The following is a 14,177-nucleotide window of genomic DNA, read 5'->3' on the forward strand; positions in this document are numbered from 1 at the left end:
CGCGTTACTCAAAGCATCTTTCAGTAGGTTACGTAACATGATGGGTGTTCATTTATATTCCCACTCCTTTTTGAGGGAGCTAGGATCTATGACAACAGTAAAGATGAACTGATATGACCGAATCTTCAGCGATCAAAAAGTAATAGAAGATCAGTAAAGGGTTTGTTTTTTTAAAATAGCTACGTGATATATATTGCTATACTCATGAATAAAATTCATAGCCCTTCCTCCGTTACTCTAAATTATATAGGTAGCAAATACAATGTAATTAGCATTTTTAATTTTAATAAGCTTTGCACCGTTTATATTGACTTAAAGTGGGAAGGATTTACAGAACTGAGATATACCAAAGAAGAGAATAAAACACTTGCACCCGAAAGCTATACACATGAAGAAGAAAGGATAAAAGAAAAAAAAATTAGTCATTTATTTAAACAACTCCCAATCCTTACCAAAAAGGCAAGTACATGCTATATACTGCTTGCCAATTTCACGTTGTCGTTGAGGATTCAAATTCCGAAACGGGTTCATCGTCCTCGTCGAAAGAAGCAATGCCAACTGAGCCATGACCGGCGCCAAAAGCCTTGATATGATCTTTCAAAGACCTCTTGTGCTTGAAGTCAGACCCACAAATGCAATACCAAATCTTCCCACAGTTCTTCTCGTGGGTTCTCCAATCTCCTTTCACCGCAAAAGCCTTCTCACATTTTCTGCAGTTGAAGGGTTTGATTCCATGTTTCCTTTTGTAGTGGGTTTGGAGAGTTCTGAAATCTTTGAGCGCTCTTGCTCTTGGGTGATCGATGTTGTGCTTACAACCGGGTGCGCAGCAATAACATGGGAGCCTTAGCATCCCTGTTGGCTGGCTTCCTCTTAGAGAATCGGGTCCCTTTCTGTACTGAGATCCATGCCCCCACATATGCATCTGCACTTTCATATATACATACATGAGAGAAAGATATATATGTAGGTTATAGCTAATTGTAAATGTAAACCTTATCACCGTTGAAACATCAACATGAAGTGGCTTCTCGGCTCTTAGCCTCTTAATTAAGACGGTAAGCTAAAACTAAAGTTATGGTTCAGAGTCCGGAGAAGAAAAGGCCCCATGATCGATGGAAATTGCAGACCAGAGAAAATAGAACTAATTAAGGAGGAAATTTTGGTGTATCATGTCTCATGCAACGAGGCAAGCATAGATACCTGTAGGTTATTGTATCTGTTGAAGGTCTTGCAACAGACAGGACATGAAAACTGTGTAGGACCAACGAGTATCTGAGTAGGGGTAGGAATCCAATACTGTCCCTTGCTGCTGCAGCTTAAAGGATACCCAGAAGCTGCAACATTGCCATTCACTCCACAATTATCAGTCAAATCTACGGATGGGGAGAAGCCATAATCGGAACTATGACTAGGTAGGCCTATGTGTAGGGCTACAGATGCAGCTTCATCATCAACAGTGCTGAGCTTATCGTCTTCCATGGAACTGCTTGTGGGTTCATTATTCTCTTGTTGCCTTGTGGGACTCAGATAATTGATGAGGGGAAGAGCTTCTTCGCCAGGAGGCGATGGGGCAAGTGGATGACCACTAGTTTCACTGTTGAGTATACTGTTTGGGTGAAGATGAGAACAAGGGTTTGGGTGATTTAGTGGAGTGGGAGCAGTAGCGTAGTGGGGATGGAGAGGCATGAAGTTGAAGCAGCCACTGAAAAGATTGGAGTAAGGGTCTGTCATGGTTGGAGTTGAAAGATTGGGAATTTTGAAAAGACTCTAAAGTGGATTGTTCGTACTTTAGTAGCAACTAGAATGATAAGACACACACACACACAATATTTATATCATCTATATATCGATGCATACGTACACACATACATTGATACACACGTACGCATGCATGAGTGGACCTCATAGAGTAACGAGAAAGAAAGGGGTGGATGCAAAGGAAATATTCAGTTATTTTTAACCCCCCCCCCCTGCCCTTTATCTTTTGTCTTCAACCAATAAGCTATGGTTTGAGGCTAGCTAGTTAACAGACCATTCTAAGTGGTGTGGAGGATATGTCTCCCTCACAACTTTTTACCTTACTAGAACTTTTACACTCAATGAGTGTCACAAAGAATTTTAAAATTTTGGAGAATTTTATAATACTATCATTTTGAATAATTTATTCATTCAAAATCATAACAATTTTAATTGCTTGATTGGTTTAAATAATTGTTTAATGAAAAATCAAGTTATCATGAATTTTATAAATTAAAATTGGTAAATATTTAATATGAATATCATTAGATTTATAAAAAAATTGGTAAATATTTTAATAAAATATTAAATTTATATATTATAATTAAATAAAAATAATTTTTAAGTTTAAATCTTTTTATGTTATAGTGAGACCATGTATTTGAATGGAACAAAATTATCAAGAATTTTAAAAACACCTCTTTAGACGAAATTTGGAAAATGAAATTAAGCTCTTGAAATTTCTTACAATATTCAAATTCTTCAATATTTTTACTTAAACAAGTAAATTCATTTTAAAATTTTGAAAACTTTGATATAAAATGAAATTCCTTTTAAACCCCTCATCCAAACACACCCACAAATTTTACAACCCGAAACTTGAATTGAACTTAAATTATTTTTAATATATTTAAAATTTTGAATAAAAACTTATGAAATTAATAAAAATTATTTTTTTGAAATTATGAATAAATATAAACGAATTTAAACTATGATCAAATTTTAAAAGTATATTGGTGTAGACACGTTGTGTTTCTAAAGCATTTTGTGATAAAAGGAAACTATTTTGCAGCCATAAACAAGTGCAATGTAATATCTATGTTTATCAGTTTTTTTTCTATTGTGGTATTTATTTTAATTTTTAGTTTGACGATAACAATGCTAAATTTTTAGTGTTTAATTCAAATTTTAGAGTTGATTTGATGAAAATTCATAACTAGCTAATAATATTAGCAATTAATTTTGATTAGATCAACCCTAAAATCCAAATTAATTAACATCCCTTGGACTATATTTAACAAATTAAACATAAAATTAAATAAAATCACAAGTAACATTAAATTTTTTCTATTAAAATTATGAAAAATTCAGACCTAATAATATTACCAATTAACTTTCATCAAATCAATCCTAAAATCTGAATTAAACACTAAAAAAGTAACATCATTACCTTTAGGTACCAAAATGTATAACTTTTGTTAAATATAAATACCACATTAGAAAAAAAATCAAACTCAAGTATTAAATGATATATTAAGCTAAAGCGAATACTAAGCAGATAACTTTTAAAATAAAAATTCTTTAAATTGAACACACCTTTTACGTTTGAAAAGTACTTTTAAAATCAAATCACATTTTAGCCATCATTTATTATTAAATGCATTTTACGTAATATTTATACTAGTATACAATTATCTTCCTATTAAAATTTATTTCAAATATATAACATTATATATTTGAATTTGTAAAGATTATATTTTAAAATCTAAAATATAAATTATATATTCAAATTAAATTCATAAACAATTTATATTTTATATATTAATATTGAGTTATAAAAAATTAATTAATTGAAATGCATAATATTAAATGAACTCACTTTATGTTAAATAGTTCTCTTCTTTTCCCTTCTAGTCCCTCCACTTTTCTGTATCATTTTGTAATTCCGACGAAGTTTTTTCATCGGCTTTTCATTGCCAACCATCGTCTTATAACCTACTGTAGACCCTTTTTTCCTTCCCATTCCTTCCACCCTTCCACTTCCTTTTCTTTCCCTTTCTCTACTTTTTCCCTTCCCTTTTTATTTTCTTTGCCTTTTTACCATGATTTGTCCCTCTCCTTCTCTTCGGTTGGCAGTAAGGTTGTAACACCCCTCGCTCGACTTGATTGTCAGACCCGAGTTACAAGATGCTACAATCATTGCAGGAGTAAAAACATGCAATTGATATTCAATTTACACATAATTCATACAATCATAGTCAATTTAGTTCAAGAATCACCAATTATAACCTCTCTTGGGTATTATACGAGCCTATTTACGCTCTTGAATCAACTCAAAATTTAACAAGGACTGTTTTGCAACATATTCTAAATTACAAATCAAATATATCATATATAAATCTTTCAAGCATTTAATCATGTTATAAACACTTAGATATTATGATATAAAATTAAAATTTGAACCTTGGTCGAGCTTACGAAAGCTCTTTTAAGGACCTAAGCACGAAACAGGACAAAATTGTAAGATTTTCAAGTTTCACAACACATATAGATACCCTTGCTAGGTACCGATGCCATTTTGAGCTTCGAAATTTCAAAAAAATCAAATTAAATCAAGAACTGTCGATACTAGGGTTGAAGTGCTGATACTTTCTGTATTGATACCATTTTAGCATTCTGTTTTGCAAAGATTTAGTTGAAAAATGTAATGTACTAATACCTCATCTAAGGTATCGGCACCTTAAAGCCAAATAAGTAAAAAATCTTCCATTTTGGTCCATTTTCATGCCTAACTCAAAACAAACACAATTAATGCTTGGATGCACTCTTAAAACCTGCAATAAACATCTACCAAACTTCCATTTTACCATTTCCACAAGATCATTCAAGCCATTAAACATCAATTGGGCACTTGGCCAAAACATATCAACCTATGAAATCACTACTCATTCAAACATTTGATACTATTTAATTTCAGCACTTAACTCAACCAATTCACGACCAACATAGTTGTTCACACACTTCAACTATAGTTTATCACATTTCCAACATATTCACTTATATTCACCGCTAATAACCATTCAAATTCAAGCATTATTTAAGGTAAACACATATACATAACAACACCTAGATACATGCCATATAACTGAATCCATAATGATTAAAAGATTATTGCATCGCCTATAGGATAGTGTGAGCTTCGTAGTGATCCAACTAATGCATTCCATAAACCGACGATTTACAAGGAAAGAAGATAGCGAGTAAGGATTTTAAATGCTTAATAAATCCATATGAAATTTACTTAAGTTATCTTAACATTACAACAAATTTAAGCAATTGAAATTCAATGGTATAATCTATGACATCCTTTGGCACCTTATATTTTCATGTACAAGTCAACAATACAACCAATAAGCTAGTTTAATTGCATAGAAAACCATGTTACTCAAATCATACGTATATACAATCATTCAAACCATGCTCAATTTAAAAAATTAACAACTCAATTCATGTCCACACAATTCAATCGTTCCATTTCCATTTTAATTACCATTTCTGTTTTTATTTAACACTCAGAGAACCTTCGCATATTGAAATCAGATACACATGACAAATTTACTTTATGTGCTAACATATTCGGGTTGCTAACACTAGCTTCAGATCAGGGTTGCTAACACTAGCTTGGTATGATGCTGCTAACATTAGCTTTAGAGAATCCGTAACAAATTTTGGATCTCAAGCCAACGTATTAATCCCTGATCAAACACTCGTTTTTCTTTTTTCATTTCATTTTAAACCTTGTAGCTATATATGCACTTTTCACATTTCAAATAGCATTCCATATACATTTTAAACCTTGTAACATTATCATATATATACTATCCGATCAAATAAAAATTCCACATCCATTCAATATCATGTATCTATTCATAGTTGTCGTGTATTTCATACTTTCTGCTTTAGTCCTTTAGATGCCAAATTTACCAAAATTACACATGCATATAAATTAATAAGTAAATTCACACAATTCAAGCATAATATAAGAGAACATAGTAAGTTTTATTTGAACTTACCTAAAAAACAAGCAATGACACTTTATCGGGACTAATTTGAAATTTTTCCTTTTTTCAATTATCTTCCGATTGATTCAAGTTTTGATCTACAATAATTCATTACAATTTATCAAGTATAATTACCTTATATCATTATATTATAAGCATAAATCAATTCAATTTTAATTTTAAAAGTTCCTTAAAGTATTACATTTTATTCAATTTATTCCTAAAATTGAAATAGTTATATCTTTCAAATTTAAGCTTCTTTGTCAATCCTATTTCAATTTCATCCTTCTATAACCCTCTATTATCTATAATTACAAAATTTCATGCCTATTTTGAAATATTTACACCTTAATCCCTAAGTTCAAAACTATCAATTTTCACTTTATAAATTAGCCCTTTTTCATATTTAAGCATCAAACCTAACCAAATGGCACCAATGTCATCAAGAATTCAACAATGGTAACATTTATAAACTTTAACAATTTCAAAAATTAACACACGGGTTAGCTAGATCAAGCTCCTAAGACTTCAAAAACATAAAAAATTACAAGAAACAAACTTGAAATTACTTATCAATTTGAAGAACAAAGCTTGGTTGAATGCTAAGAGCTTAAAAATGGCTTCTTTTGCTTCTTTTTCATGCAAACGGTGGAGAGAAGAGAGAAATAAAGATGATCATATTTTTTATTATGTTTTAACATATAATATTATAATTTAATCATAATTTTAATATTAATTATTAATAGAAAACACAATCAACAGTCCACTCAATCCATAATGGTCTAATTACCATTTTAACCTTGATTTAATTACTTATTAAGTCCTTTAGCAATTAAAAATCTATAACGATTAATTTTTACCACTTTTACTATTTAGTCCTTGTACCTTAATTAGTCACTAATTCAACAAAATTACTTATCAAAATTTCAATTCACCTATAAAATAACTCCATAAAATTTATTAAAATATTTACGAGTTTGGTTTATGAAAACGAGGTCGCAATACCTCATTCTCCATAACCATTGATTTTAGAGTTGAAATACTTATACCTTAACTAAGTATCCAATTAACAAAATCGTCAGACCAAAGTTCAATATAATACTAAAATAAATTTGTAAATATTAATTAATAATATTTACGGACTCGATCATTGAAAAAAAGGATTTCGAAACCACTATTTCTGATACCACTGAAAAACAAGTTGTTACAAAAGTTGGCGGCAATTCTCTAGTGGCAACCTCCACCAATAGTTGACCCTTCTATTTTTTGCCCCCTCTCTTCCTCCTCCCATTTTTCTCTCTCTCTCTCTTTTTAGCTTTTTTTTTTCCTATCGACCTTTTGGTTTCGTTGGATTCTTTCCAACCTTTGGTTGCCGACGAGATAGAAGTGAGTGTCTCTTTTTCAGCAAAATAATGCGTTAACTGTTAAGACTCATTTGGCTCTCCCCTTTTCCACTGTCATGGTGGGTTGACTTCCTTGATGCAAACATTGTCTCAATAATTATTTGGATGATAGCATTGTGTGAAGGATTTGGTTCTCGATTAGGAGTTTTTAGGCATATCAAGATTGCCTAATTTGCTCAAGCTCTTGCACCTAATTTTTCAAGTTAGCCTGAGGCATGTCCATTGTAATAAAGGCGATGATATAACAAGGCTCTACGCATCACGGTGGCTTCTCTGCCATGATGGTTGAACTCCAACATACTTGCGAGGGTTTTCGTCCTTACTGCTCCTTGATAGGCAATGACGACTTGATTTAAGCAGAGTTTGCTCATTTCTCAAAATTGGGTTTCAAGCCATTTGGCTCTTGTCTTATTATGTTTGTTGGTTTGTTTCAAACTTAATGTATTTTTTTTTTTGCAGTTTGTGTCATATTGATTGTACATATTTATAGAACTTGGTCCGCAATTGCTTGTAATCCTTTTCTATGAATAAATAATACTAATAAATTTAAATATCATTTAAATACATATTTTTACTTTAAAATTTTATATCTAAAATGGATATTTTATTTTCCTAAAACGCTTTTTGATAGCAATACTAAATGTGTGTTTGGGCACCACTGAGTAATTGGATGAAAGTGTAATTACTAGGTAGTAATTAAACCTCTCGTAATTACAATAAATTGTAATTTTCTGATGTGTTTAATGGCAAAATGTAATTACATTGTAATTTCTTATGTCGTGTCTAATAGTAAAATTGTAATTACACATTTATATAATTTAAATATAAAAATATTATTTACCATAAAAAATATTAATAATACTTGAGAAAAAATTAAACAACAAAATTAATATCAAATCATCATATGTAATATGTTAGCCAAGAAAGCAATTGACAATATGATTATAGATAAAAGAAAAATAAAATGAATATCATATGCAATTTTATCTAATTGTTCTAATATTCTATATTTGTTGTGTTATTTATATTTAGCATTTAACATATACCCATTAATATATTGGTCATTAACTAATTTCTTCAACATCTAAATCGAAATCAATATATATCATCAAAGTTACCAGGATCTACTATGTAATGTTTAAAGTACATATAATCCTAATTCCAACTATGAATGAAATTATGTCGTATGCAACATGCTAGCATGATTCAACCTTTCTTTAGACTATATTGAGGTGGTGTTAACATGAGAATTAAAAAAAAAAAAAAACAACAACAACAAATGTCCTCTTAACCATATTTCAAAACTTTGAATGTCTTAAATATATAGTTTGTGAGTCATCTTTAGTGCTTATGTGTAGCTCTATTGTCTCAAATGGCAGTGTATCCCACAATATGGTGCAATAAAACTTGTATATGCATAACCAACTTTATCGATTAATAGATGCAATTTTTAACCTATTTTCAAATCTCTCCCAAATCGCATTTCTTAGCACTCTAGAATTTGAGGCGCAGACTAATTTTATGATCCTTCAATTATAATAGCTTTTACCTAATTTGCACCAGAGTTGTGCTAGGGTGTCAAATAGCAAACCAACTTTGTAACCATTTTTTATAATATTTCAATTACTATTATTCCACGCTAATTAAGTAAAAAAACAATATAGAATTTATAATATAGCTTTTATAAAAATGGTTTTATAGAGTGTTCAATAACTTTTATAACACTTATATTAGGGTACTCAAATACATGTTGATGCAAGAATAATATAGAATCTATAATATGTTTTTTTTTTTTTGGTGAACAAATAGTCTAAAGAGAAAACAAAAGATTACAAAATAGAATCAGGAAAAGGACACCCTTAGCAACATACTCTTCTAAGAATTCTCAAACTTCCAAATTCAATGCTTCATATAAGCATAAATCTTCCTCGTTTACAAATGCCTTTTAAACAAGTAAAATTACATGAAATTTTTAGAGTTGATGTGTTCAATAACAAAATATTTGTTATTTAATAATAAATATATAATTATATTTTTTTAAATTAAAATATATTCTAAAATTAAAATACTTTCTTATAATTGTATAAAAATAATTTATATAAACTTAAATCATATATGTAATGTTTGGAAAGTAATAAGGTAATTGGTAATTACTTATAATTACGAGCGTAATTACCTCAATTCTCAACCTTTCCTAATAATTGTAAAGTATAATTGAAGTGCTTTAATTACATTCAATTTAGTGGAATCCACCAATTGCATTGCAATAGTTATTCAAACATATCGTTTACATAATTACACTCAAATTTAATTATTAAATAAATTTACGACACTAACTAAATATTTAAATTTTAAACCAAATTAGAACGTAAAACACTTCTAAAAAAAAGAAACTACACGCAAGGTCAGAAACTATTAATAAATTTATGTTTTGGGCACTCAACTTCAAAAGTTACAATATTATCATTGAACTATTAAAAAGTTTTTATTTAAGTCACTGGTTTATTAAGTTATTTTTTAAAGTTCCACTAACGAGCTCCAAGTAACGATTCAACGAACAGTATGGTGGATCAATATCCATTAATGAGTAAAAAAATATACTTTAGATCCAAATCGACCTGACGGCTAGTGTCAAGATCGAAAAAGAAAATTGTTTGAATTTTGATTTACAAATTTGTAATGTTTAAAATTATTTCATAAAAAAACTAAATTATAAAAGAGAAAATAAATTAAAGGTTTCAATTAATGCAGGTGATACAAATTGATAAAACCATACAACAAAAAGAAACGTTGATCAAAATAAAAAAAATTCAAATAATTTACTATAATTTTGATAATTTAATCGTAATTTTTGAAATTAAATTATTTGACGATAGCTTGAGCGAATAGATTACACAAAAAAGAAAAGTCAGAGAAGGAGAGAGAAGCCTAAAACCATGATTGCGACCCACTGTTCATATTCGTATTTGACGTCATAAATTATTTAGTTAAAAATATGAGCGAGTGTAGAAAAGAGAAGTTGATTTGTGGATGAAAGTGATGCGGCAGCATGGCTATCCTTAGTTGGATGGGTTTGGCATTGCAATTGCATTTTCCATGCCTACTCCCCATATAACAGTCAACATCATCAGGTTCAACCTCAACTCCTGCATTACCTAGCTTGTAAGTTGTTAGGGGACATCAATTTAATCCCCCCTACCTATTTGTTATTTTAACATCTATTCATATCCTACCTTACCTATATATAAAATTTTAAAGAAAAAAATGAAGTACTTCATACGTAGATTACTACAATTTATCTGTATCTTACATTATATACGAGTCTAATTTATGTTGGTACTTCATATATTGCGAGTACGAAGAGTTGATAAATTATAAGGAGATAAATTATATGGAAATGGACGCTAACAGTGAGTCCCCTTCCGTGTTGGTGGGTGTATTATTTTTGTTTTGGTATCAACTTGTTTCATTATATCATTTTGGGTTTATTGATGTCTTTAAATATTTTTCATATATATATATATATATATATATGTATAGCCTCATTTTTTATTTTTTGATAAATTATATATACAATGGTTAAGATAAAAAAAATTAAAAATTGATTTAAAATATCAAAATTTTATATGCACGGGTATTAATTAAAATGGGCCGAAACACACCGAAGTTTTTATTGAAACAATACATAGACTACTTAGTACCAATTTAAGACCAGAACATTACGGTACCAACTACCCTGATCTCAACTAGAGGGGACTAGATAAGCTTTGTACATTCTTCTTTCCTTAATTTTATTTTAGTACTATATAATTAGAGTGTTAGTATTCACGGGTACATAGTAGGGACAAACCCAAACCACACACTATGTTCAAAGGGAATTGATTTAAACTCGAGTAGATTCTATAGTGAACATTCCTTAATCACTAAATTAATCATGAGTATTCTTCTTTCCTTAATTATAATAAAAAATATTTTTATAACAAGATTAAATTAAAATAAATACATTAATTAAGTTGATATCTAATTTATATAATATGATTTTTGACTTAAGTTGTTTCAACATTACAAACACAATCAAAATTTTATTATATAACTCAATAAAAATATAGTTAATATTTGAGATGAAGCATTATTATTATTTAATTCATTGGCAATATTATACGGTCAATACATAAAAAAACGTGGTTATAATATTTATAATTTTAAGCAAAATAATATATAATATTGAGATCAACATTAAAATTCACCGAAATGCCCATCAAAGACCATCAATTAAGAAGAAAGAAACAAAGAGTGACATGTCTTGAGTTTTTGGTTGAAGAGAGAGGGGGGTGGCCACTCCAACCGTCCCTGCATATCACATCACTAATTTGTCTATTTGAATTTTCTTTCGTCGTCCTTCCTTCGCCAATAGGGATCAATTGAGGCTTGATGTTAAGCAATGAAAATGGACTGGAAGAGTACCCCTAACCACATCTGCACATTGCTACAACCGTCCAATGTCCTCCATTTCTAATTTACTAACCCCACCATCTCTTTCTTTTTGGGCCCTATGATTTTTGTCTTCTTACTTGAAATCTAGAGGAATGCGAGATGGCAAAATATAAATCGTTTAATGAATTTTGAATTGATTTAAATGGTAAAGAGATTTTTCCTTAAACAGTATAGGTAGGTCGTGATGATTTTTTTTCTAGTTTTAAAGGTGGGTATGGACATGGGTGAAAGTCAAAAAAATTTGTTAAAGGAGCTGGAATTAAATTTTAATTTTTAATAGTCTATATCTTTATAATTTTTAAAAGATTAAATTAAATTTTTTTTTCATTTTTAAGGAGGGCCATAGTACAATTTGACCTTTACTAGTTTTAATTTTTAAAAATTTTAAAAAACCTAAATAGACAATTTTTTATTTTAGGGGGTCGGGCCACTGCCAACCCCTCCTAGATATGCCATTGGGTGTGGATTAATTATGATATTTACTTGTCTTGCCTGACTTTAATATCTTTAAAATTACTATTTTACTCTTATATATTAAACTTTTAAAATGATAAAAATGCAATAATATGTTATATAATAAATCTAAAATATTTGAGATATTTATAGATTATTTAAGTATCTTTTATATCAGTTTTACATGACATATTTGAGGTTTGTAATCGTTTCTCTTAATAATATCATATTTTATATTCAAATGTGTATTATTTATTTGAAAGTACAATATATCTCACTCAACACAATTATTTATTTTCATATTTATAAGTCAAATACACATTAAAATTATTAGAAATAGCTAATATATTTGAAATAGGTGGAGTATGGTGAAATGATTGTGGATGCATTCATAATAACATTCATCACAAAACAAGACAAGAGACAATAGAATGGTGACGGATTTAAAAATAGTTACTCCGTCCCGTTGCATGGCCTGGTAGAAAAGTTTAGTCCAATAATTTTAACCCCTCGGGAACTTAAAACCCCACGACTTAAATGTATTATGAATTCCCTACATGGAAAGAAGCCTAAAGAATTACAAAGGGCTCAAAAAATATTATATTTATAAAAATAATCTAGATTTAAAATAATCACTAAAACAACTTAAAATGAACAGTAAAAAAGTAAATTTTTTACAAGATGTGTGAAGTTATTACAAGATGTGCTAGAGGTATCAAAACCTGAAAAAAAATAAAAAACCCCCCCAAAATTTGTACTTTTTTTTTCGTTTAAAATCAGGTAACAATATACGAAAAAAGTAAAAAAAAAATTTGGTGCTGGCCCAGTAATAAAAAAATTTATTCTTTAATTTAACTTAAAAAAAAAAGAAAAAGGAAATTTTTTTACTTTTTTTGTATACTGATACTTGATTTTAACACGAAAAAAAGTAAAAAAATTTTATTACTGTTGGGTGCCGGCCATTGACAGGCCAACATCCAAAAATTTTTTTTTTACTTTTTTCGTATACTGATACCTGATTTTAACACGAAAAAAAAGTTAAAAATTATTTTTTTTACCGTTGGGTGCCGACCATTAACAGGCCAACACCAAAATTTTTTTTTTTACTTTTTTTCATATACTGATACCTAATTTTAACACGAAAAAAAAGTAAATTTTTTATTATCGTTGGATGCCTTAGGCCATTGATAAAGCCAAACACCTAAAAATTTTTTATTATTTTTTTCAGATATCGATACCTAATTTTAACACGAAAAAAAAAAAGTAAAATTTTTTTTATTAATGGCCAGCACCCAAAATTTTTTTTTCCTTTTTCTTTTTTCTGCTTTTTTGTATATCAGTATTATACAATTTTTTTAAAAAAAATACATAGGTTCCGGACATTGACAGGCCAAAACCCAAAAAAATAATTTTTTTTAAGTCTGACACAATTATTAGGCAATCATGGGTGCAAAAAACGAGTGGGTACTATTCATTTTAGGTTATTTTGGTGATTGTTTTTAAATCTGAATTATTTTGTAAATATAATATTTTTGGGGCTATTTTAGTAAAAGGGCCACAAAGGGCAGGTGAAGATGTAGCTAGCTAAAATGAAAATGCCCAAGTAGCAACTTCAATTGTTAAGTAATGGATAAAAGGGGATGATATGGAAGGCATAAGAAAATAACATAGGCAAAAGACTCCAACAATTGGACAGTGACGGCAGTCCTCAACTAAGCAGACAACAACCATCTTCAAGGGGGTTACCACTTAATCTATGGAAGGGATAATGTGGCATAAAACAGACCTCTCAATGCGGACCAATGCTAAAGATGAAAGAGACACTTAGCTAGCTTCTACCACCTTCAAAGCTATTATTAATTATTATTATAGCACTTTGTCATCAACCTCAAGTTTGAAAGCCCTTGCTCAAGAACTTTCAAGTAAAAAAGAAGTAAATAATGCATGGCACAAAGTAGATAAGCTACATCGAGAAAAGATCCAATATGTGAATAATTAGCACAAAAAAAGGTGTTTGCCCCTTACGCTG

At 29.5% G+C, this 14,177-nt stretch overlaps 1 protein-coding gene across 1 annotated transcript; it reads right to left on the reverse strand.

Annotated features, from left to right (window-relative positions):
- Nucleotides 1-403: 403 nt before the first annotated feature.
- Nucleotides 404-1,824, reverse strand: LOC105803533 (zinc finger protein WIP2). Its single transcript, XM_012635764.2, has 2 exons — nucleotides 1,201-1,824; nucleotides 404-922 (listed from the first exon to the last, which is right to left on the reverse strand). Exons 1-2 carry the CDS (start codon nucleotides 1,729-1,731, stop codon nucleotides 491-493), a joined length of 963 nt encoding a protein of 320 aa, XP_012491218.1. The 5' UTR covers nucleotides 1,732-1,824; the 3' UTR covers nucleotides 404-490.
- Nucleotides 1,825-14,177: the final 12,353 nt, after the last annotated feature.

The sequence above is a fragment of the Gossypium raimondii genome, chromosome 11 (assembly GCF_025698545.1).
Source record: "Gossypium raimondii isolate GPD5lz chromosome 11, ASM2569854v1, whole genome shotgun sequence".
Classification (NCBI taxonomy): domain Eukaryota; kingdom Viridiplantae; phylum Streptophyta; class Magnoliopsida; order Malvales; family Malvaceae; genus Gossypium; species Gossypium raimondii.